This window comes from Solea senegalensis, linkage group LG9 (assembly GCF_019176455.1).
Source record: "Solea senegalensis isolate Sse05_10M linkage group LG9, IFAPA_SoseM_1, whole genome shotgun sequence".
In the NCBI taxonomy this organism is placed as follows: Eukaryota; Metazoa; Chordata; class Actinopteri; order Pleuronectiformes; family Soleidae; genus Solea; species Solea senegalensis.
This window is the reverse complement of record NC_058029.1, coordinates 6,072,673-6,098,649: the sequence shown is the minus strand read 5'-3', so window position 1 is coordinate 6,098,649 and position 25,977 is coordinate 6,072,673. Positions and strand designations below refer to the sequence as shown.

Sequence of the window (25,977 nt, the reverse complement as noted above, 5' to 3'; positions counted from 1 at the left end):
TGGGTTGTAAATGGACATGTTTAGCTACTTTATTGTATTACTAATACTAGTTGTTTTATTCACTGAGTGCATTGAGGTTTTACTTTTTCTTCATAAGTTGTGTGACCATTAGTTTCCCACTGGGACTTGTGTTTTGTGTGTCATGTGAGCGCCCTCTGCTGAGCCCCTGCAGACTTGAGTGGTGCACCCTGCATGTGTCACGATGTAGAGTCATATTTGAAAAATGTTGTCAACTACTTACTATGTGTTTAATGTGTTATTACAGGTTTTTACTATTATTATTATTATTTACCATGTAATGGAAATTATTTTATGTATGTGTTAAACACACCTATGGTCTATGGTTTTGCAAAAAGGATATTTTTTATTCATAATTTAAATTAAAAGCCCTAATAGCCAACACAAGAAAAACTTAGTTTAAAACGAAATTGGATTTTGACAAAGCAAATTTAAAATGTGAAATTATAATTCGATGAGCAATAAAAGCGACAACACGCTGAGTTTAGCTTCTTCAACGAAAGGCTTGTTGAAGGTCAGAGAATATTGTATTTCATTTTCATGGCAGAGCAATTTTGGAAGCTTTGTTGGTGTCTGAAGAGATTTTATCCAGGTATTCAATTCCTTCTGCTCAGCTAAGGATGCTAACTTGTTGGCTACTACAGTATTTAAGGCAACTTATAAATCTATATTATATTGTATAAATTAAAAAATATGAACTTCAGCGTCTTAAATGTGAATTCTTGGATCTTTTACACAATGAGAATAATGTGGTTCGGATCGGCGCGTGGTTCAGTGACCATGTCATATCCTAAAATATAGTACATAATAAATGATAAGGGAACGACCAACTTAAATGGCAAAGTCATAAAAACTTATGGTAGCCCATGGCCAAGTGGAAAGGGAACTTGGTTTGTAACCGGTTGCATTTAACCCATCCTCTACTAGAGCAGTGTTTCCCAACCCTGGTCCTCAGGGAACACTGTCCTGCATGGTTTAGATGTTGCCCTGCATGGTTTAGATGTTGCCCTGCATGGTTTAGATGTTGCCCTGCATGGTTTAGATGTTGCCCTGCATGTTTTAGATACCTGATTCAAATGGTCAGCTCGTCACCAAGCTCTGCAGAAGCCTCATAACGAGATCTGAATCAGGTGTGTTGGAGCAGGGCAACATCTCAAACATGCAGTGTTCCCTGAGGACCAGGGTTGGGAAACACTGTACTAGAGGATAGGACTCGAACTGGCAGAGAAAGAATTCCCCTCAGGGATTAATAAAGTATAAGAAGAAAAAAAGGTCTTAAGACTTACATGAAAAAGAAAACAGCTTCAACGTGACAGCATGCTTTTCCTGCGTAAAGGTGGATTAAAATCACTTCTCATGAAAAACCTAAATTCTGCCTCCGGTCCAACAAAGTGTGCATTGTTCCTCCAACTGCTCATTTACCAAATTCTCACATTTCACTGTATGTAAGCCCATGAGACGTGGGTTGACATTGTCCGACCACCTTCTCGCACTCTTTGATATTCAAATGACACAGTGTCTGAACAAACGAGGCCTGTGACTGGGGCACCAAGGAGAATTTTGAAGGAATTTGTGTCACATGAACGGGGGGGCCCTGACATTTCACTGTGGAAGCTGCGGGACATTGTGAGCACGTTGGTTTGGATGTCACAGTGGCTGCGATGATCAGGGGGGGCGCGTGGGGCTCAATTTGGATTTGGCTCCGCCCTGCTGGATGTGGTGTGATGATGGTGCCAAGTTTGAATTTGTGCCCCACTATAACGCATGTGAGTAAAACAGTGAGACTGATTTTCCTCAATCATCGGAGCAAGGGTGTAAAACTCAAATGACCTGGGGGCCAAAGAGCGTCTAGTCTGGTCTAGACCAGTGTTTCCCAACCCTGGTCCTCAGGGAACACTGCCCTGCATGTTTTAGATGTTGCCCTGCTCCAACACACCTGATTCAGATCAGAACGGCTCGTTACCAAGCTCTGCAGAAGCCTGATAACGAGCAGGGTTGAGAAACACCGGTCTAGAGGACAAAAATTGGTAATAATCTCATCATTACATCACAATTAGGATATTCATAACGAGAATTTCAAAATAAAAGTGCTGATGATGCAAAATACATCTTTATATATAGATCAAAAACAGAAATACATTTAAAATCGCACCTTAAACACGCTTATCATACATGTGATTTACTTCAGTGTTGAGTGTAATACGTATAATAACGTGATAATTATTACTTTTAGTTTTATATTCTGTCCATATTCTATCACCAAGGTGAGGTCATGGGCCATGTTTTTATTGTAAATTAATATTCAGTGGTGGGCCGCATGTAATGGATTGGGAGGGTGCGAATATGGACCGTGGGCCACCAGTTTGACACCTCTGCATTACAGGATGAAACCCGTACAAAGTTGAGAAATTGTCCAATCACAAAGACTGCAATTGAATTGTATTGTTTTTGATTTAAAAAAAAGGATATACGACACTCTATGTTGCACATGCTTCAAGCCTCTGTATGTACTGTACGTTTAAACATAGTCATGGAAAAAAGCAGCCGAAATGCTCTGAGTTCTAAGGGTTAGTCATTTTATGGTGTTTCCCCTCCTCCTGTGTATTTATTTTAAACTGAATAATGTACATTTTTGTTTGTTTTGTTAATTAATATAATAATAATTCAGGCACACAGAAAGATCCACCAAACAAAGGGTCTGGCTCAGTGTCATGATGCAATCAGAAAACCCCACCCAGGAAAGAGATATCCACTGCCTGGACTAAGAAAAGACTCTTTTTACAGCATCACTCTCCTTCCTCCTCCTCATCAGTTCCGATTGGGCTCAAATTGAAGACGACATGAATGATTACATTCACCATATCCCACAATGAGCATTCATGGCCTGCCTGTGACGTGACGTGATGGCGATCGACGTGAGACTTCACCCCATCACATTTCTGCCAACCGGAGTCCGTCTCTCACCGCTCCCCCCCTCCTCACTCCTCCTCACTCCTCCCTCCCCCCCCCGCCCGCCCTCTCCACTGGCCTACGTGCAGAGTGGCAGCATCTCAGCTCCAGCCTCTTTCTCCTCTCTGTGAGTGTGTGTGCAGCCCACTCCACCCACTGTGTGTGAGTTAACATCACCTCATATCACCCCTTTTGTCACACTCGGTGTTTAATATGCACACGGGGCACAATTGCGTCGCACATTCAACCAATGTCAGGCGTGCGCGCACACATTTATGGTAATTATATGCATGTCGTAGCTCTGGCAACAGAATCTCGCATCCATTTTTTTTTAAAGTGGCCATTCAGATATTTAAAACGGCTTTCTCTGAGGTTTAAGACTTTACCATGATTTCCTTTAAATTTTCACATCTACAACATTAATCCAAAGTCCTGTGTAATTGTTTTGATTTAAAAACCATAAATTGCTCCTCATTTGTTCAGTTTTACCCTCCCTCTATGCTTATTTATGATTTTATGATTTTCAGGAACAAGAGGGAAAAAAGGACATTGACATAAATATAAATTTGTTAAATTTGTTAAACACAAAGTTCTTTGCCTTAGTCTGGATGTGTCAGACAAAAATGGACGTGAGCTTTTAATCGTCCACATGTGAAATGGCACAGTTGTCCTGAATATCCTGCTACAAGTATGAGCCTTTTTGGTTCTCTTGGCAATAAATGGACCATAAATGTCATAAATGATGAACATAGACCAGGAAAAATGTGGGCCAGCTTTGGTAAGAAAAGTTCTGGCTCAAGTAATACCGGGTAATGAGAATGTGAGAGTAAAATGTCTCAACATTTAAACATATCTGGGCCAGCTTTGGCAACAATATGGTACATTAGTGGATGCGAGCCTAAAGTGGTGCAAAACTGTCTTTAAACTGTAATCTGTAATAATCTGTGACACTTCTGTTTTGTTCTGTCACTTTTGGGGGACCAGCTTGTCACCCACGGTTTGGGGAAACAGGAGCTGATTCCCAATTTCATCCATCATTCAACACAGGTATTTTGACCAGATTAAACCAGATTAGCAGATTGGCTGTGTCTCACACACCTTCAGTCTCACACATCGCCTCGTAACCCGAGTTCAGACTCTTCACTTGGCTTCACACCTGCACAGACACATTCCCCCGGCTGGGTATTGATGGATGTTAGTCTGGTTTCAGAATCGGCTGCCACATTGACCACAGCACTTGGATTTGGAGCCAAGCGTCACGTCCTTGTGTCAGATTTACCTCGCTGCCAACAACAGTGGTTCAGATTCAGGTGGAAAACTGCCCTCGAGTTCACCCGACCAGAACCTGACCAAGAATTTGACGGAATATCTGAAAATGAAAATGGAAAATACAAAGAGAACAGCAAATCCCACTCAGCACTCCCTCTGGGGGCTAGACACAGAAGGAAATGCTTTAGGATTTTTGTTTTTCTTTTCCATCTTTTGACATTTTTCGGGGTTTTACATTTTCAAACATCTCTCACACTCTCCTTGGACTGACACTAGAATGTAGTAGGGTAGTGACTCTGCTTTTAATTCCAATCATCCAATCCATTCATATCCTACAATGATCTGATTTACACTAGGGGGCAGTGTACTATCACTCAGAAGTGCAACAGGGCATCAACATTTCATCATTTATTTTCTCTGATTAGTAATTCATTTCAAGGCTTTATTTATTCATTTAGTTATTTAAATTCTAAATAAAATGTCCCCAATAACGTCTGCTCTACACTAGAGGGCAGTCTCGTATCAAAAATGATCGTAATAGGACATTTTGGTGTCTGTATCAATAATTGTAATTTATTTAGTCGATTGATGAGTCATTTATTTAAACTTCTGTGTTACACAATCCTTAATGGTGGCCTGACTGTTTGATTAAATGAACTTCAAGAAACATTTTATTGTGATGTTATTACACTGTTATTATTTATGCCAGTACATACTGGTAGCTTAAAACAACATGTATGCTGGATTGGTAGTGGTCTCACTGCATACAGAAGTCTTAATTACACCTTATTCTTCTTCTTCTTTTTTTAATCTGCACAACCTTATATCTCAGACTTGTTCTAAACCTGCGACAAGTCTTGTTACTAACACACAGGATGAAAGTGTTGCAGGAGAAAAGTCAGGTCATTAGACAAAGTAAACCCCAAGATGGCGCCATAGCTTTTTCTATAAGGATCAGAAGAGTGTGACAGAGGTCATTTCTCTGTGATACTTAGGTTCCTACAGCTTAAAGCAAGTTAAATTCAAGACTTTTTAAATGTCACTTGGAGTGAAATTTAAGACCAATTTTACAATAAACAAAAACAACAAAGCTGCCCAACACACATTAGCTAGGGACAACTTTGCCCAAATGTTTATTTCATTATAAAACATGACTTTTCGGTCTTTTTCCAGTGCAAAAGTTAGAATATGTTACTGCAAGAGGCATTTGATCAATTATTTTGAGATTTTCACTTACAAAAAAGAACTTGTAAAAGCCTACTTCCTACTTCTGAAAGATGGATTTAAGACATTTGAATACTAATTAAGCCCTTGTTTATAGATTTATTTATTTAACTGAGCTTACTTACATATATAATGTAAACAATGTTCCCCAAGATAGACAGATAGATAGATAGATAGTCCTACTTACTGTTTACTGCCACCAACTGTTTGGGTGTGGAATTGCACTGAGCTGTCATCTCTGTGTTGGAGACAGTTTTGCAGGACAGATGAGTGTCTTCACTTCAGGGGACATGAATCACTTGAGAGTCTCGCCCTCAGTGCTGCTGCAGCTCTGTGGTCCAGCTGTAGAAACGTCACTGTCCACCGGGGCTGGACACTTCTCAGGTTTCACTGCAGGCAGAGCCGAGCAGAGACTTTTTCACTTTACTGCTTCACGTCGACGAGTTCCCCCTCGGGGAGGGAGAGAAGGGAGGAGAAGGAGGGAGGAGGTGAGGGGAGGCTGGGCTCGCACTCAGCAGCCTGCACGATCAATCCTCAAATCTGCAGGGAACAACAACGTATTTGAAATGTGCAGGAGTCAGGACTGCTGTTAACCTGAACTCCTGAGGTGACCTTTTCAAAAACCCATAAAAGCCCGTGCGAGAAAAGACTTTTGCAAAGTTAAAAAACCAAACAAACTCTGGAGAGTAGAAGTGACTGACTGGTCTGTCCCGCAGCTGTATCTTCAGCAGCAGCAGCGGCGGTGGACACTGGAGTGTCCTCTCTGCAAAACGGAATGTTGGAGCGTTAGATGAAGCTGCAGGGGAACGCACTCGACCATGGTAAGACTGTGGTGCATGCTCAGAGCCGTGAGACACCGAGACAACAGCAGCAGTAATCATTATTATTGTGTTAGAACTGTCTTCAGTGGCAACCAGCACGTCAAAAACAATGTCCATGCGTTGCACAGGTGTGTTGTTTTCTGCCCATAAAGAAGTCAGTTGTCACTATTCGTCTGTTAAATGGATTACATCAGATCTGCAGATCAACAGATTTGTAATTTCTCATTCATTGTGCTGCCAGTTTGCTGACAACACAGGTGTTAACGGTGTGTTCACGTGTGAATTTCCGACTTGAGGGGGCGTTCTTTCAACTTGAACTTGCTTTCAAGTCGGATTTTCCTGACAGAGTATTCCAAGATGGCATTAGTTAAAACACTTGACTATTTTCACTATTATTTGAAATGATTTGTTTTACATAGAGTCAGTAGAAAGTGCAAGAAAATAAGTTAAGTTAAGTCAATGTCTCCCTTGTTTGTGATGGCGCCACCTACTGTTTCATGCGCCCTGCTTTGGAGATTACGCAGGACAATTGTCGAGACGTAATTACTAGCGGTGTTGTGGACACTGTCCACCGTCTCTGTCTGCCGTTGGCGTGAGATTCCATGCGGCACAGTGATCGAGTAAAGTTTAAGTGTGAGCAAATGACGACGTCATGTCTGGGAAATGTAAAATTCCAACATCTCTGTCTCGTCGAAGAAAATGACAAAGGACACTTGTCCAGATGCAGAGCGTGTGCTGCAAATCAATACAAGTGGACGCCATGTGTGAAGCGGCTCATACAAGCTGCCCTTTCATCTTAAGCTGTGTCGGCACATTTGGTCCTTGAGTTTTAGGGAATTTGGAAATCCTGGAAAGTCTTTGAATTTGATGTCAACTAAGGTGTGGGAACCCTGCCTTTTCACATCGGTCAGGCCCTGGAACAACTTTGAACCGGCGGTTGTGTGTTCGCACCAAAAATAAGTCAGGTTTGGAACCTGGATGTGTTGGTTTCTGAAAGGACATTGTTGTATTTACCTCAGCTCATATTGTAAATTGAGAACTGGCGTTGATGACGTAGAGTGGTGGAACTTTGGTTCCACTTGTCTAGTGTGGAAAGGAGCCGGTTTGCTGAGAACATCAAGTGGAATAAATATAAAGACCTAGATAAAAGAAATCTAGGTCACCCCCAAGGGCATAGTGTTTGTTTTCAAGCTGTTGATATAATATTAAATCTTTGGATGATTACCGTTGGTGACATGATGTAATATTTGACTAAGTGCTCTCTTGAGATGTCAAGTGTTCTTGTGGCAACAAGGGCCCTAAGCAGCCGTTAAATGAACTCGCGCGTTGTGCCAGCACAACACAAAGTTTACAATACATCAATATAATGTTTATACGTGGTGCAAACACACTTTGAGGTATAGCACATCATTATTTCAGACGTTTCACCCCAGATTTGTTTGTGTGCTGTCCATTAAGATGTTTACAACCAAAACGAATTGGTTTTTCCACTGTGTCGCACTCGAGTGCAGGACTCAAAACCAGTGTTCCAGGATAACTCGTAGTTGGTCCTTCATTTGGACTCGGAAGTTTAAAACAAAGACTTTTCAAGTCACAAAGATGGGGTGGACAGAAGGGTGGAGTGCACATGCATTTATTATTTGTCTTGAATCCTCTCTATTGTTTATGTTGTAGATTTGCCCTGGACCCTCAGGATCCAGTCGTTTGTTGTTTGAATGTGAGACGTTAAAATAAGCTTCTTCCGTCCAGCTCAGTCATCACAAATGTAAAACAGAGGGATGTGGAACGACCAGATGAGAAGATAAGATAAGATGATATTTAAGTTCATAAATCACTGTTCGCTAAAAGGTACGGCCCGAGAGTAGGTTGGTCGTTCTCCAATCATCTGTTGGGTTATCGACTGTCTTTCAAGCATTCCCCAAAGTCTCACATTTCAAATGAGTCCCATATGCAGAGCCGACAGCCTCCTGGTCTGATGTTTAACAAGGAAACCAAAAGGGGAAATCTCTGTCCTCTTCTCTTCTCTTCTCTTCTCTTCTCTTCAGGTACGTTTGTTGCACACTTCTTCAATCACAGGCCCCACACGATATTGGACTCAATTGCTGCTCATGTGTTCTCACTGAACAGTACTTTCATTCTTTGTCCACATCTGCATCTCGCTCGCTCTCTGTGTTCTTGTATTTATTACATATTTAGGACCTTCTCTGGCATAAACACTGACTTTGTCAGGACCGGGTCGTCCACATATGGACCAAAACCTGATCCTAATGAGACAGAACCTCATTTCTGAGGAACTGGTCAAGTTTTGGACTAAGATTTGAATTGTGGTTAGGTTAAGGTGAGGGATAACACTTGTATGTAGGATCTAACTGTACTAAGAAGAATAGCTGCACAAACCTGTGCGTGTGTGTGTGTGTGTCAGCTGAATTTAAATAGAGGACAGATGTGCTTTAACTGATTGAGATCAGCTGAGCATGTCCACATACACTTCTTCAATTTCTGAAAATAAAAGGAGTGTGGTTTAGATTCCGAGTCAACCTCACTCTGCATGTGTGTTTTCTGTCTCTTTCTGTCTCAGTGCAGCTATGTTTGACCTTGTGAAACTAGGACATGGAGATCCAAACACAACAATTCACCTACTGCTGCTTTTTGTAAGAGAGCTACCATGGGAACTTCATAAAAAACAGTTAAATGTTGAATGGCATCTAAAGTCTGCCCCTCAAATCTGACCGGCAGACCACAGACACAATGAACTTGTGTCTGTGGTCTGAGAAAAGCACAGACGAGACGATCCACTCAAGACGCAGGACCACACACTTTTAATCCAGGGAGGAGATTCAGGGGATTTGGGATCTCACAGAAACTCGCATGACTTCAGAATAGAAAGGAGGCGGACTGTCGGACCTTGTCAGATAATAGCTCTTGTGTGTGTGTGTGTGTGTGTGTGTGTGCGATGTTTTGTGCTGAGAAATGCAAAAAAGAAAAACTGTGAACAAAGTCATGGCTGAGAAGACGGAATCAACTTGTATGAGTTGGTAAAAGTTACAGTTCTAAACCAAAGTATGCAACATCCGTTTCCCGGTCAACTCGCTCTCATTGGATGTTAAATAAGTACAATTTGAAATCGGGAAGATTCTGATGCATCTAATCGCGTCTAATCACACTACAGGTTAATTTGGCCGGATAATCTGTTCAAATCAGCCTAAAATCAGAAAGCACCCAGTTCGGAAATGACTCCGCCCCCTTCAGTACACCGTTGCCCCGCATTTTCCACCCCAACACCCACTGCTCTCTGCCCACTTCTTGGTATTTTGGAAAAACTGGCGTTGAGCGGCATTAGCCTCAAATGAGGGGATTTTAGTTACGTGCAGTTGCGCTGACACTAACGTTAGAAATGACTGTTGTTTTAGGGAATAAAAAAAACACATGGTTTGGAGCTTCTTTCCTTTCTCTGTTCCATCTTTGTTGACCTCTTCCTCGCAGTTAAAGTTATCACAAATCTAAAAGTAGCCTCCGCAACAAAGAAAGAAAAGTTAGGAGAGCTCACACCGCAGCATTTTCCTCTGCAGGCTCTCAAGGGACCACTGGAAGGTGAAGTGCAAGGGTTACAGTGCTGAGCTGGCACTGGCGCTAACAAGCTTCTCCACACTGCATCATTTTTCATGTTTTTGAATGCAACATTCAAGGCTGTAAGAGAAGCCCACAGGAGAGCCGCGCTGCCTTTAAGGTTCATTTGACATATTATTTACCGTAAGTGGGAGCAACGGTGTGAATAAAACATGTGCCAGGTGTACATTGTGAGAAGCAGCATCTGTAAGCGCCGCTGGCATTTGTGCGTCTGTAGAATGAAACAACGAGCCGCTGCCGCTGCTGCTGTTGTTGTTGCTGTTGTTGTTGTCGTTGTTGTCTGCTTCTTTGTTGAACTGTGAAGTTTCTGTGCACCTTCGAGTTCCCTTGCCTTGTTAACTTAGTTCTGTTTCTTTCTTCATCTGATAACCTCGTTAGTCTCACCTGTGGCTCGTTAGCGTTGTCCTGTTCCAGTTGGTGTCTTTCTGTGTCTTGTTGCTCCCCGAGTCTTTTTGGCTGTGTATTATTTTTGGATTCTGTGTTGTTTTTGTTGTTGTTGTTTTTACTCTGCTTCTACCTCGAGCCATTTTTGTTGAAAATGTGGCAGGAACTGGCTTTGTGTGTGTGGTGAGGAAAACAACTCCAGTGAATGGTAAAAACACCCACCCAGTGTTTTGTAAGCTGGCATCTGGCAACATTACAGGCACAATTATACAATATAAAGTTATACGAATGTAAAATGCAGCTTTTTATTGTATAGACTAACTGTTGCAGTCACATATAAATGATTTATAGCATTTATAATCACAGGGAAACCAGTTAATTGGCCAATATTTGCCTATTTTCAATAACAGCCATTGGACAATGCTACTTTTTTTTTCTTAGAAACGTCATGCATGTTGCTTAACATAACATAAATAAAGCGTATATTTTTTCATCCAGAAGTTAAGTATAGTACTGAAATAATTGCATTTAGAGAGGAGAGAGTTGAAAAAAACGCATGTACATAGTTTCCATTTTTCACGTACAACTAGTGTTTTTTTCTTAATAAAACGTTTTTCTTCATTTAAAGTTGTTAATACAGTATTCTAACATGCAGTGAAGTGTAAGTGACTGCCAGTTATTCTGGAAAAACGGACAAAATCACTTTTTCTGGCCTTTTATGCTTAAAATAAGCAAAAAAAAAATCCAGACGGAGATTTTGAGGCTTAGGTATTAAAGTTTTTGGTTTTTTTAAGAATTGGCTAAATATAGTGTCCAAAAAATGGTTATTGGACATCGACAACACATTTCATATCATAGAAAAACCCATATTGCGCCACCTCTATTTGTAATACAGACAAATTAGGACGTGATTCATTGCGATGCATCAAGATGTTTGAATTTCAATCATCAAGTAAGTAGTAGTCATGTGGAAAGTGAAGTATTCAAAGCCAAAGTCTCCAAATTCACCTGTTCATATGTAACGAACCACCTCCCTCTGTCAGAATGTGGCTCATTTATGGTTGTGCAGTGAAATCTGTCGTCTAAGAAAGAAAGAAAGTAAGGAAGACAGGCAAACGTCGTACAAGGATAGAGAGGATGTTGCTAACAGGGAGTAAACAGAGCGACACATCAAGGCTGAAGTGTCATAACACAGCGGTGTTTGGAGTCAGTGGTTGGTCATTTGCTTACTGATGCGTGATGGTTTGTACTTTGTTTGCACCATCTCACAATGACACAGTTAGACCGAGAAACACAGCAACTACTGAGGAACTACATTCTCTCTCCTGCTCTGTCCTCCTTTGCCTCTGGCTCAGAGAACGCTCTGTGTGTGTGTGTGTGTGTGTGTGTGTGTGTGTGTGTGTGTGTGTGTGCGTGCACAGCCCGTTCGTAGATTGAAACAAGGAGGTTTTGTCACAACCAGCGCCATAAAAAATGACATCTGTTAACGGTTGTTTCTACAGGTGGTTGTGTGTGTGGCAGTGACATGACTGCAGAGTCAAAGGAGGACAGAGGAGAGGAAGGAGGAAGCAGGAAGCAAAGCCAGGGGGAGTGACAGTAAAAGAGAAGGGATGGATGGACCGGGCGTGGATGGAAGGAAAACAGTCAAGCACAAAAGGTCGAGATTGGAAAAGGGGAAAGGAAAAGAGCGGAGAAAGTTGTGAGGAGCAAGTCTCTCGATGCCTGTCTGTCAGACCACATTTTAGGTCCATGAAACCATTTCCATTGTGATTTCTTTCCACTCTCCTGGTGCCCACAGGCCAGAATGTTCTAGTTTGAGAGTTGACAGTAGAAACCAGAGGCAGTGGTATGAACACACTGAACCATAAGGCCTAAAATGTCAAATAATCATCTATATTTTTTACTTTCTGTATGTTGTAGATGAAATTTAAATTTAGAAATATCAAAAACTACAGCTATATCAAAAAATATCAAAAACTACAGCTTCTGTAGAGCGGTCGCTCTCTCTGACGGAAATGCCGATTTAAATCTCGACATGATAATCCATCTTTATTCTCAAAACTTCAAGTTTAATCTCGACATGTCAAGTTTTGAGTCGACATGGCAACATATCGTGGCCCTAGTGACACCAGAAGTTCTACAATCTAAATAAAATAATACAGTGCATTATTAAACAACCAGGATTGATCAAAGTGCACATCAAATAAAGAATAATAAAATAGTAAATACTCTATTATAGTGAAAGAAAATGGACAGAAAGTCAACATTTTCCTGTCATGTGCCATTATTTCATTTCCTGTATAATCCTGGACACTGTCATAGGATATTTTGCTGTGCAATGTGACGAGTCGTCACCAATTTCATCTCTAAATGTTGGACCGCAACATCATTTCCTTCTTTTTACATCCGTCTTACATTGATAGAACTGGCTCACTGACCACTTTCATTTCCTGCAAACCTCAGTTATTCACAGTCCCCTTCCTTCCTCTTCATTTCCCATCAACTCCAACAACCGTCATCAAAACCAGGACAGAGAAGTTGCTCAGATATGGATGCAATTAAACAAGCTGACAGCACCAATCAGGATGATACAGACGGCAGCTGCCAGAGTGAGAACGAGCCAGCTGGAAGAGACGCCTGTGAACTTTCACCGCGGGATGAAAAGATAAACTCTCGTTCAGTGTAAATCAGCAATTTAGAGGCCGATTATCAAGCGTAAATAAAGGCCGAGTGCCGTCGTCCGCTGCCACTGACCCTCGAGAGTCAACACTGCTTCAATCTCAGGAGCGGGAATGGAAAGTAAAGTAAGCGTGCTTCTGGCAGATGGAATGATCCTCGTCCAGTACCAACAGACACACAGCAGGGGGTGTGGTTGTTATAGGGCCGATGTCTTCAGAAAACAGTAAAAGAACTTAATGCACTCTGTAACTTGCAACTTGATGATTTTATCCACAGTTGAGCTTGACGTGATTCAGCCACAGAAGTCGTGCTGTTTCCCGTGGCGTCAGTGAAACCGCTTCTGAAATGTGAACCTTTTGCCACTTCTTTCAAGCAATGTTCCCTCGCGTGCAAGAGCGGCTTCCTCTAAGGAGAATGGAATGTGCATCAGTGAACAGATCTGACCACGTGTGCACACCCACCGCAGCATATATGGAGCAGGGATTCCTGGATGGCTTTCAGAGCACTCGCTCAGTGTTTTGGGTGACGCCAAAAAAAGACGAGGTATCGCAAAGGTTAAGCAAATATCACGCGTCTGTTCAAACCACAACACGGCGTCCAGATTTCAAGGTGACACTGGTCCAACGCTGAGCAGAAGGGGAACATTTTTCTTCACATGGTTTTAATTTTTTTACAACAAGGCCTGCTCTGAAATAACCAGGAAATGTTTCCCCACAGAAATACAGGAGGAGCTGGTTTAATAACTCATAAATCCACTGCAGAGAGGCCGAGGCGGACTCAAACAATAACTCAAACTGGGGAAATCCCACGCCGCCCTTGCAAGTCACCAACCACTTATTTTGTTTGTGGATGTTACAGGCATGAGTAGAGGTTTAGGGTTGGGTCGCGCTCGCCACATTCCCCGCGCTGCTCCGTAATGTACCGCACACGCCTGCGCTTCCGTCCACACTGAAACTCAGGTCCACGTCACCGTTCTTTGATCAATGACTTGTAGATGTGTCGGCACCAGTGGACTTCCTCCTGTAACCTCAAGCAAGTTTCCATGGTTACTGTCTTCTTTCTTTCTTTTGGGTCGAGTTTAACCTAAATAAGTTGCTGTTTCACTACAGGGAGCATAAACACAATCTGTGCAGATTCAAACTGCACGCGTGTGCAGATTAATCCAAATCCAATGTGGAAACGGGGCATTTGACGACCCGAGTGGACCTCTGTGCGCATGAGGTTGCAGGAATTTATGACCTAGCCATTAATCATCTGTATATATACAGTAAATGGCACAAAAGTGGCCCAGTGACTGCATGTGTATCTACACACAGAGTCACTTAAAGGGATATTTTGAACACATGGTCAGCACTGAACCCTGCACTGAGAAACTACACCAGTTTCCCAGTTTATTTCTCTATTGCACAGCTTTTTACCATGTAATTACTGTCTAAAGTTTAGTGACAGATTTACATTCACCACTTTATTAGGTACACAGGGCGTCGAGGCTGCGGCATGGCACCCATGCAGTAGCTGCTTCACGGTTCAAATGGTTTCATGTGTTTCAGACATGGTCCTCTTATCATATCCTGCTTATAATTAGCGGTTCTTCGAGTTACTGTTGCCTCTCTATCGTCAAACGAAGCCTGACCTCTGACTTCTGGCTTCATCTTTGTCCGGAGAACTGCCTCTCACTGGATATTTTCCTCTTCTTTGTAAACCCTAGAGACGTCTGCGTGGGATGATCAATGCAGATCAACAGTTTCTTAAATAATCAGAACAGCCTGTCTGGCAGCAACAACCATGCTACACTTTAATGATCTTCTTTCTTTTGGCATTCTGGTGCTCGGTTTGAATGTGAAAGGGTTGTCTCCACCATCTCTGAATGCAGTGAGTTACTGGAATGTGATTGGCCGATTAGATATTTACATGAACAAGCAGCTGAACAGGTGTACCTAATAAAGTGGTCTGAGTTTGATTGTATTGGCCCAAAGCCTGCGAGGGTGTGAGTGACAGGAAAAATGGTTAACCGGTTAAAGGTTAAAGCATTATTTTATAATTTATATTACCACAGCGTCATCATCAATTAACACCCATTTCCTGTTGTGTCACATAAGATGCTCTCAAATGAGTGTCATCAGGGTCACGAGTGTCACAGAGCCACTTTAAAACAACCGTCATCGTCCCACAACTTTGTGTTTGTGATCCTCATCAGCCTTTTATAAATCCACTGTGAGTGAGGCCATCAACAGAGCCGCTACCCCCGCTCCGCTATCAGACCCTCGTTGCTTAGCAACCACCGCGTCCCAATGACATAAGTCAACATCGAACTGAAAAGGGCCAGCTCCGTTTTTACTTCTGCTGATGACGACGATAGCGGTGCTTTACATTCTTAGTGTTCTGCCTTTAAAAGCCTGTGCTCCATGGGAAACATAACATTTGTACATTCTGTAGGGAAAAAGGTTATATTGTTTTTAATATAAGTTTTTAAAGGGCTCATTTTAAATTGAGTATCTCTAAAAATAAGATTATATGGGAAACTTTAGTTGTGGCAAAGCACCACTAGGACACTTATTGCCATTTGGCAGCCGTGTCATAACTCCTGGGGAAGCCATTTCATATCATTTACCCACTCATTTCTGTATTAGTTAATGGATAAAGAACCACAGCTTTGGGATATAAAGCATCAGTCAATTCTGATAATAAAGCACTTATGAATCAGTGAATTTGCTCAAATTGGCTGAGATTAAGAGGTGTCTAACAAGCAAGGTTATAATAGGGATTTTTCATTAGTTTTTATTTCGTTTTAATTCGTTGTTGAAGAGGGTTTGCTAGTTTTTATTCAGGTTTTTTTTGTAAATACTTAGTTTTATTGTAGTTTTAATTAGTTTTACTGTTATTTTTTGTAATATGGAGTATTTGCCAGGTGCCAATTAACCCGTAATGCTCACACGGCACAGATCCGTGAAAAGGTTTTTTCCAATTTTATTTAGGACGAGGTTCTTTTGATTTCTGAGCATTGTTTTACACATTCTAAATCTCGTTACAACGTGTAATAAAACATTGTTTCTCCTTCAGTACAAACATTTACCTTTCGCCCGCAAAGGTCAACCAACACTTTAGTCAGATTTCACTCTTGCGATCTGTGTCCGTGGATGTTTGTGGAGGAGCGAGAGGAACGCTCACATTTCTGTGGAGTGAAGTGCAGTGTTGGGTTTCTGCTCCATAAAGGACGGCTGTACAAATCATTAGGCTTACATTTATTCATAGGGCGGCAGTGAAATACACAAATCAGTGTGTATTACACGTGGAAATGAATCCGCCTTCGTACATTTGCTTTTCCACATTCGGAGCAGTGTTTGATTTGAGCTGTATCAACATCCATTCTCCCTTTCTGTGTGTGTGTGTGTGTGTGTGTGTGTGTATTCATGTGTGGTGTTTGTGTGCTTGCTCATATCACACTGTTGGTTCGTATTAATGCAGCTATTCAACAATCATTAATGTATTCCACTGCCTCAGGCATGGTTGCCCTTGGGCTAATACATGATTGTGTCCTTCCTTTTCTCTCTCTCTGTCTCTCTCTCTGTCTCACTCTCTCTTTCCCACACATTATTTGTATTTTCACACCATGTCTGTCTGCGGATGAGGAGTTCAGAGAGTTGTGGTAGCAGGGTCTAACAGTGGAAAGCTCTGTAGCCTTTATAACAAAAGCTCAAGGTGAAAAGGTGCAGATGAGAAAATGAGCAAGTGCGAGGCAAAGCGAGGGCATTTTAGTGAAAATTATGTTTTTTTTTGTTGTTTTTTTAATTGATGAATAGATGGATTTTTTTATGTACAGTGTTTCTTATTGCATTAGGAAACCAAATTTAGATACAGCGCTTAATGACGTTTGACAGCCGCTGAGGAACGCCAGTGCCAATAATAATAAGTAAATTGGAATTCAGTTTCTTTTTAATTGAATAGGATAAATGCTTCTTGGTTTCCCTCAATCAGGTCTGATAGTATTGCTTGAGAGTTTCCAGACATTGGACATTGTTTCTGTTCATGAAAACCAAACAAAGGCAGAATAATGAGGCTCTTAATTCCACATTCAGAATTAGCTTTTACCAAAGAGCAATCTATGAAATTAACCAGCATCCGTCTACAGCCACTAAATGCAACAACATGCATTAGCCTTCACACATTTAGTTTTTTTAATACATGGTTATTAACTAACGTTCTTTGTGTGTGGGCATGTGAATGTGTACAGTTCTCATTTAGGCACCGAATGTTGTTGTATGTCAGTGACGATAAAGGCATTTATTCTATTCTATAATACAGGGTTGAAAATCTCCCTAAATATACACGGGCCACTGAACGTCCTTGAATATTGTGCAATGAAAGAAGTTGAGTTGATATTTATGTAAATGTCACCGACTGCTTCATGCGTCCTGCATTGCTCGATGATGCCTGGGAAATGCAAATCCCATGATCTCTGTCTCACCAAAGAAAATGACAAAAACTGACTTTGACCCAAGATCCCAAGGACAATCACTTGTCCACATGCAGAGCGTGCTGCGAATCAATAAAAGTGGACGCCATGGGACGAAGCGTTTATTACAAGTTGCCCACATTCGGTCTTTGAATTTGAAGGAATTGGTCCTGGAAAGTCCTTGAAAAGCCCTTGAATTTGATGTCAGCCAAGGTGTAGGAACCCTGATAACATGAACATCATCATTATCTCATCATGCTGTCATACCAGACATTGGCCATGGTAGCTCAGTTGTCTTTCAACTGAAAGGTTGTGGGTTTGATTCCCAGCTGCGCGAGTCCTTGAGCAAGACACTTAACGTTGCTATGAGTGGGCGTGAAAGATGAGAAAATTCGCTGCACATAGATGCCCTGTATGATCTATGTGTGGTCATCAAGACCAGAAAAACATTTACATATAATCTCTGCTGTGATCGGTTTGCATGTTGTTGTGATTTTCTTTGAGCATCTGTTCCATCATTTCTGAGCCAAAATCAGCTGCTTACAAGCCAGATTCATCTACTGACACGGACGGTGAGCCTGCGAGTGTCTGCATGTTTCCGTTTTTTTTTGGTTTTCTTTACAAATGTGTAACCTCAGACAAGTTAATTTGTGTCACTGATGATTTAGGAAAACCTAGAAACCCACGTGACCACAAGCCTCACAGTTCCAACTCACTCTGAGCATCTGCAGTGAACGTGTGGACTGCACGGTGCGTCCATACCGACCACAGAGAACTGGGCTGCAGCTGAATACGTTCCACGTGCTGATACGTCAGTTGGCTTTCGTTGCATTGCTTTTGCGTTCCTTTTATCTCCGCTGCAGCGTTGCTCCCCCGCTGCCGTTCGTTGGTTAGTGTGAGGCAGCGTGAGAGAGAGAGAGGATGTGACTGGCTTCATTAATGTCTGTCCTCAGCTGACAGAGCTGCCGTTGACAGTGGCGGTTCCCACACATACAAACCATCCATCTCCTTCAGAATCTGCTCAGATTCTCTTTGGTCTCTTTCTTCTTTTCGTTGATTGACACAAAATAGGTGCTTTCATCGTATATTCAGATTATTTTGTTTATGTGGGATCAACCAGATTTCAGTTGTGTTTTAAAAAGGCTGATATGGAAAAAAAACAACCATTCCATGTCACCTTTACCCAGATGGAATGAATTTCATCATGTTTCTGTTGGAATTTGTATTTCTTTCTTTCATAGTGTTGGCTCATGTACGTGTAATTTGATATGCAATGACAGCTGTGCTGCAGGGAACACTCCCTGTGTGGACGTCACATTGGAATTAAAACCTTCAAGTATAATTTAAATATGAATAAAAAAGAAAAAAAAACTTAAATTAAATCTGTGACAGTTGCATGGTGGAAAAAAAAACCCCACCAAGAGTTGCCCATGAAAGGTTTCAGAAGTCGATTCTACCCCTAGTTATTGTGAAGTTGGACTTCACGCATCATATTTTAATCAGGATCACAATGTTGGCCTCTTCTCAATGTGGTAGATTATCAGTAATCTGATATTGAAAAGGCACCACATGCCTGTCTGAGCCAATCACAGCTGCTGCTGCTGCTGTTCCTGCACCACGCAGCTCCAACTGTCCTGAATACAGTCTGCACAAGTATTGGTAACTACTTAGAAGAAGATATAGTTCAAGTCCATGGTTCTCAAACTGTCTTACACATACCACCAGTGGTACGTCAGTTTCCTCTGGTGGTACTTGGTATAAAAAGTTTAGAGAACCACTGCTTTAATTCATCAGATTATTGTAGGATTGTCGTAGTCAAAGCTCTCAGATTCAGTATAATAGCACTGTTCATGTTGATTTTCCTGTACTGTATATTAAATTACACATAAACTGGTTTATTTAACCCACTGATGTTTGAGGTTTACGCTGTGTTCTGTGTATTAATGAATGACACGACACATTGTGCACTCATTCTGACCAGTACAGTCATATACTGTATATATATGACAATCATTTATAAAGTCACTGTCTTCTGTGCTCGACACTGTACCTCATCTGGTGATTTCTCAGCTTTGAGCCTCCTGTGCTGTTCGTAAACCATTAATTATCCTTGTTCTAACCGAGTATCACAGCTCCAGCACAGATGGCGAGCTAATGCGTCCCCAAACTGATGGCCCGTTTCCACGTTGTCGATATGAAGACTCTCCATCTGCAGAGCGCTTCACTGCCTTCATCTCCTCTGTTATTTATAACGGCGTTGTAGCACGGTCACTTTTGCCAACACGCTGCTATATCATCACATTCCTGCCACTTTACTCAGGCGGATAAACGGCATTGGGGACGGAATAAAGATGTCATGAAATGAACCAGTAATACATGAATAGAAAATCCAGTTTGGATAGGGAAGATTTCTCGTTTTATCTGCGTGTTTATTAATAGATTATAATTCCATCAAAGAGCCTCTTTAATCTGCTGTCTGTTTTTTGGTCTCTCAGAGATGGTTTAATAATGAGACACATTTCTGCCCAGAGACATCTCAGCTGTCTTTGTTGGCTGCAGCACCTGTTGCTTGTCTGGACCTATTACTGCATTCCTTCCCTGCAGCTCTGCCCTGTATATTAAGAAGTAAAAGGATGACAACAGAAGAAAAGAAAGACGCAGGGAGCTGCCAACGAGCCAGACGCTGGGGCTGTCGGGGCAGGTGGGGAGGGTATGAGGGGAAGACGTGCTCGTTTGTGTTTGTATTTGTTACCTCTTATTCGACGTATTCTGGCATAAACACGGATCTTTTCTGGTCCTCATTTGGACCAAAACCTGCTGCTAATAAGACAGAACCTGATTTCTGAGGATCTGGTTTTGCTTCAGCCAAAGATTTTAATCGTATTAGGCTCAGACATTAACTCATCATGGTTAAGATTAGGGATAAGGCTTTGGTTAGACTGTCCAAAATGAATGGAATTGAATACGAGTCCTTAAAAGGAAAGCTGCGCAAACCTTTGTGTGTGTGTGTTCACTGTAGCTAATGTGGGTGTGATCAGAAAAGATTGGAGCCACAGAAACAAATAATCTGTGAGAAAGAAAATAGGGAGCGATAATAAGGAGAAAATGTGCGTCATCTGCCAGTAACAGAGTGATTTGTCTTTGTGAAAGAGAAGAAAAATGTTACAATAACACAGACTGTGTGTGTGTGTGTGTGTGTCTTCTCACTCGCACACTCCTTGTTGCGTGAAGTATTTATTCTGTAGGTCAAAGTGTGTGACACTTTAACTCTGAACACATGAAACTTTCCGTCGAGCCAGTAAACCACATGACATGGAGCATACATGTACATGTATAACGTATGTGTGTGGGCTTACGTGTCTCCAGCTGTGGACGTCTCGTTCTTGTTTGTTGACCTTTTTCGTGACCTGTTCGTGAGTATCTGCTGTGATCTGAGCCGTGTCTGTCATGAGCTGCTAATGTTGCTAAAGTGATAGCAGTAGGGTTTCGAGTCGGTGAAACACTATGACAGAAAAAGGATTTTGAATGAATTGGTCGTCCGATCTACTGTGAGTCATGCGTGTCTTTGCAAAGGTAAAATGGTGAAAGGAGGATTCTGCTCAGGTGAAGATTGCAAAAATATAAAAAAGGGATTTTATCAAATATTTAAACTCATAGAAAGTGAGAAACAGAAAAATTATTATTAAGTGTGGGAATGTGTGGGGGTAAACTGCTAACTCCTGAAGACCTTGTGTGAAGACAATCACGCCTGGTGTTTGAGCCTAAACACATAAACATAAACTTTGACATTTTACCAACTAACTACTAAGTTAAAGTTTGTTTTTGGTACCAGACGTGACCAAAATGAAATAGTCCTCAGAGTCACACAGACTTAATACAATCAGGGTTCCCACACCTTGGTTGACATCAAATTCAAGGACTTTCCAGGACCAATTCCCCCTAAATTCAAGGACCGAATGTGCTGACAGCTTAACACCTTTTATTGCTCTGCATCTGGACAAGTGATTGTCCTTAGGATCTTGGGTCAAAGTCAGTGTTTGTCTGGGAGTTTGCATGGAATCTCCTGTCAATGGCTGCGGAGAGAGACAGAGGACAGTGTCCACAACACCGCTAGTAATTATGACTGGATGTTAGTTTCTGTGTCGTCTACGTACATAAAGCAATCGTAACAAACAACGGAGACTTTTACCTTAATGTCAATTTCTTTCTTGCACAAAATCCAAGCACTTTCAATGACTCATGTATATTTAGGGATTTCCAGGGCCCGTGGGAACTCTGTATACCTTATATATCGATATCACCAGCACTTGTACTGAGTGTGTCTGTGGAGACGTGTGCCCTCACTGAGTATTTGAGGCAGACTGGGTCTCCCAGTTGGAGCTGCCTGTTAATGTGTAAGTGAAGATCACGTGTCAGCGGCCTGGTTCAGGACATTCCACTCCAGCGGAAGAATAATGGGATCCTTTCACAGGTGGAGGGATCTGGGAACGTTAACGGCTCTAAGATGGGGAATACTGTACGTGTCACGGGTGTGAGACATTCCTGCGTCCTGAAGTGAAAAGAACGAGGGGAACAGACCAGAGCGGAGAATCTGCAGTTATCTGGGTCATTCCACTGAGAGATGGAAACTGTGAAGACACAAATATGGCTGCACTTATAGGTGATGCAGTAGGTGAGAGGATGAAAAGTGGGGCACGGTTCATGTTTCAGTTGCTCGTGTCGAACTGGGCATGATTCCAGTTTTTGGGAATGAAAGGAAGATTCATTCATCAACTGCTATGTAGAGGAAATTTACCAAGACAATATCATTTATCTGTTTATACAGTTTCACACTGTAGCTCATGTTCAGACCTGGTGTAAATGGTCGTCCTGAATCCCACCTCCTCAAAAATGGGAATTTGTCTTGCAAGGAGAACGTGGAAAACATAATAATAAATAATGATAAATAAATAAAAAGAAATCTTTCTAAAACATACCATATCACTATTACTGGTTATTTTATTCAGAATACTTAGATTTTGGTTCATGCCTTGGGATTTTAGCTGTATCTCAGGTAGGGCTACTACGATTATTCAATGAATCGTTTATTAATCTATTACTAAATGAGTTTTGAGTTGGAGTGTTCAGATTTTTTTTCGCTTCTTAAATGTGAATATTCTTTGGTTTCTTTGCTCCATACAACAAAGAAATCATTTGAGTTTGTGTGGGGGGACATTTGAGAACATCATCATTTCCAGGTTTGGTAAACACCAATCAACATTTCACAGACCAAACAAGTACTCCATTAGTCAAGAAAATAATCCACAGATTAATAGATGATGAAAATAATCCTCATTTGCAGCTCTAAGCCATCTCGGGTTGACACCAAAGCAGTTTTGGGTGCTTGAATCTTGAACAATACAGACAAGAGTTAGAAAACCAGTAACATGGTTTTACATGATGCTGGAAGGTTGTAATGAAATAAATGATCAATAAAACCAAATATACTGTATGTTGTTTAGCTGCCTGGGCTCCAAGAAGTGTACAAACACTTGAGAGTAGGTAATAAATCAAGAGTTAGAGTTCTCTATGTAAATGCATCTAAGGATTATTTTGTCAGGTACAATACAGACACAGTAAAATAGAGGGAAAGAACAAAATGACTTGAGCACAATAAACACTTTGGGGGCATTGACAGGGTATTGTGTGTGAAATATGGCTTTGTGGCTCTGCCACAGCCGCATGGGTCTCAGCTGTGCAAATCTAATTCTGCTACGAGCCACTGAAAACACAGCTGGCTGTCACAAGCTTTATATTCTGCCACGTCTGTACTCTGCTCTGCCGTCTGTCTCGTTCCCTGCTTTTCTCTCTCATTTCATTTTTGATCAAATAGTAAACACTCAAAGGTCAAATCACTTTTGTTTATGTCGCAAAACAGCCCAATAATGTGGCAGAGAAAGATGTTTTTCTGCACGTTCTCCTCTGGCAGAGTGTAAATCATGAACCTATTTGGTTTCCACTGGTCTCAGTGCAGACTTTGGTTAACCCTCTCTGTTTAGAGCAAACGCTTCTGTTGGTTTCCCTCTAACGTGTAATTCTGCCTCTCTTTTCTTGTGGCTTATATTTTTTGTTTTCCCTCTGCAGGGCTGGCGAGTGTGGTCAAAACGCTGCGGTGCTCAGAAATGGCTGCTCCTCGCGTGTCCGCTCTTCGGCCTCCTCCTCATGACGATCACGCTGCCCTCCCCCTCTCTGCCCGTCGACATTGACCGCCGCTCGTCCCGCGTCCTCAGCTCTGCCGGAGGGTTCAGATCCAGGCGCAGGGTCATGGAGCCTCCCCCGGACGCCGACACTGGCGTCCGGGGGAGGCACGTCACTCACCTCCACAGGACACAGTCAGCGTCACCTGCGCCCGCCGACGATAACAGCACGAGGAGAGAGCAGGAGAGGAGGCACACAGACGCACACAGACATAAACACACAAGCAGAGCGACGGCAGGCGCCATCCAGAGCCCAGCCCATCATCAACGTCCCCGTCTCCCACAGTTTATAGTCAACAGCACGGGGCCAAAGCATAGAATTAGACCAAGCGACCACAGTGCTGTGGTAAAACACACCGCTCAGACGCACACTCGAGCCGCCACGGCACTAAACCCCGCGCACGATCAAATCCTAATAAGTGACAGACGACCTGCAGGCAGACAGACTGACACAAACAAAATAAATGGCAGCCGCACAAGAGTAAAACTCGCCGGACATCAGCAGACTTTGGCTAAACAGGGGCAACAAGCAGCAAAGCACTCTGGGAAATCTGATAAAGTCATTCAGAAGCAGCGGCCTGTCAGAAATCCCCCGAGGGACCGTCCTCTCAGAAAACACCAGCGTCTCTCTAAAGATTCACCTGCAGCAAAACCCAGAGAAGCTTTGTCTAAACCTGACAAGAGACATGACAGCAGCAGGTGTCAGAGCTTTCCTCATGATGATGATGATGATGACCACAGGAGGATCAGGATCGATCCACATCTCCAGCCTCTTCCCTGGCTCAGTGATGATGACATCGAGAAGATGGAGCTCCTCGCCGGGGGGGAAGTGGTCAGTAAGGCCAGAGTGCCCGCACATGGACAGATTCTCCAAGTGGCACTGGGACCTCCCTCATACCAGCAGGTACCCGGTTCCCCTTATAGTGTGTATAAAGGAGTAGTATTGTTAGTATTGTTAGTATTGTTAGTAGTACTGTGCAAAAACATCTTTTGGTGCTCACTCGTGTAAGGTATGAGGGTTAGGGTTAGTGGTGGCACATTAACAGTGTGAACAAATGTACTTTTATAGAACATTTAAAAACAGCCCCTGTTGCCCCAAAGTGCTTTGCATGCTTAAATGAAGTTAAAGGAAGCAATAAAATACAATAAGGAAAGTCGCCAAATAAATGGAATATACAATGGAAAGAACCTAATAATAGAGGAAGATCTGCAACCATTAAAATAAGAATAAATACATAAAGACAAGCTTAACTGATATTAAAAGCCAAAGCAAATAAGTGGATTTTTTAGCAAAGACTAAGTACAGTATGTATTTTTTTTTAGGTTTCCAGGAATAGAACCAAAATAACAGGCTCCAACTGTTCCATTGTTTGGCACCCTTCCCTTCCCTTCTCCTCTCTTCCCTTCCCTTCCCTTCCCTTCTCTTCCCCTTCCCTTCCCTTCCTTCCCTTCTCTTTCCTTCCCTTCCCTTTCCTTGGGGTACCAGAGTAATTGTACAGTATGGCACGGGTGGAACTAGACCCACAACAGTCAAAAGTGTCACTCCCTTGCTCCCAGTGTTTCTTCACCGCCCGCCGTCTATTCTCATACAAAGCCTGACAAACTGAGCTGCTGGATGTCTGCTACATCACGCTGCGTATCTCGCTGCGTATATCGAGCACAACACACGCGTAAAGGTCCTGTTCTCGCGTGGTGTTCAATTCAAAATAGTTTATTACTGTTTAACTTAACTTTACGTTTCTCCCTGACAGCATTCACCGCCCATGAGAGATTCCCTTCATCGTGGGCAAAGGCGTCCAGAAACTCATGATGAATTCTGTCAGAGGGGGCGCTGTGCCCTGATCAAACGCACCGACGACTGGTTCGAGGTTTTTTCCTTCCACCTGGACAGAGTTCTGGGACTGAACAGAAGTCTGCCTGCAGTGCTGAGGACTCTCCGCAGTGACGTCCTTCCATATCGCTACATCAGTGGAACCCCGAGGCCCGTAGTGTGGTGGGACCCGGACATCCAGCACCTCACCGACGCGGACAATGACCAGAACTCGGTGCCGCTCCGCTGGGTTCAGTACCAGCAACAGCTGCAGGTCCGGTGTGGAAGTGAAAGAGACCTCACGTCAGCGCCGTGTGTTGGAATCCACCACTCAGAGTGGGGAAGACTGGCCCTCTTCGACTTCTTATTACAGGTAAATAAACAAACACACTTGTACGTGTTTTTCCATTGTAACTTATGTTGAACAGCCATGTCATGGCCGCCTCAGTGTCTTGTTTGATTCCCCCTGTGCTTTTGTGTTTTATGTGGAGAACTTCGACGCTAGAA

At 42.4% G+C, this 25,977-nt stretch overlaps 1 protein-coding gene across 1 annotated transcript in view; it reads left to right on the top strand.

Annotated features, from left to right (window-relative positions):
- The first annotated feature begins 5,777 nt into the window (after nt 1-5,777).
- gask1a (golgi associated kinase 1A) overlaps nt 5,778-25,977 on the top strand; it is a 31,370-nt gene continuing 11,170 nt past the window's right edge. The window contains exons 1-3 of the mRNA XM_044034600.1: nt 5,778-6,281; nt 23,548-24,564; nt 25,412-25,843. Of these exons, the coding sequence (XP_043890535.1) occupies nt 6,279-6,281; nt 23,548-24,564; nt 25,412-25,843 (1,452 nt within the window). The 5' untranslated portion in view covers nt 5,778-6,278. The remainder of the gene's footprint in view (nt 6,282-23,547; nt 24,565-25,411; nt 25,844-25,977) is intronic.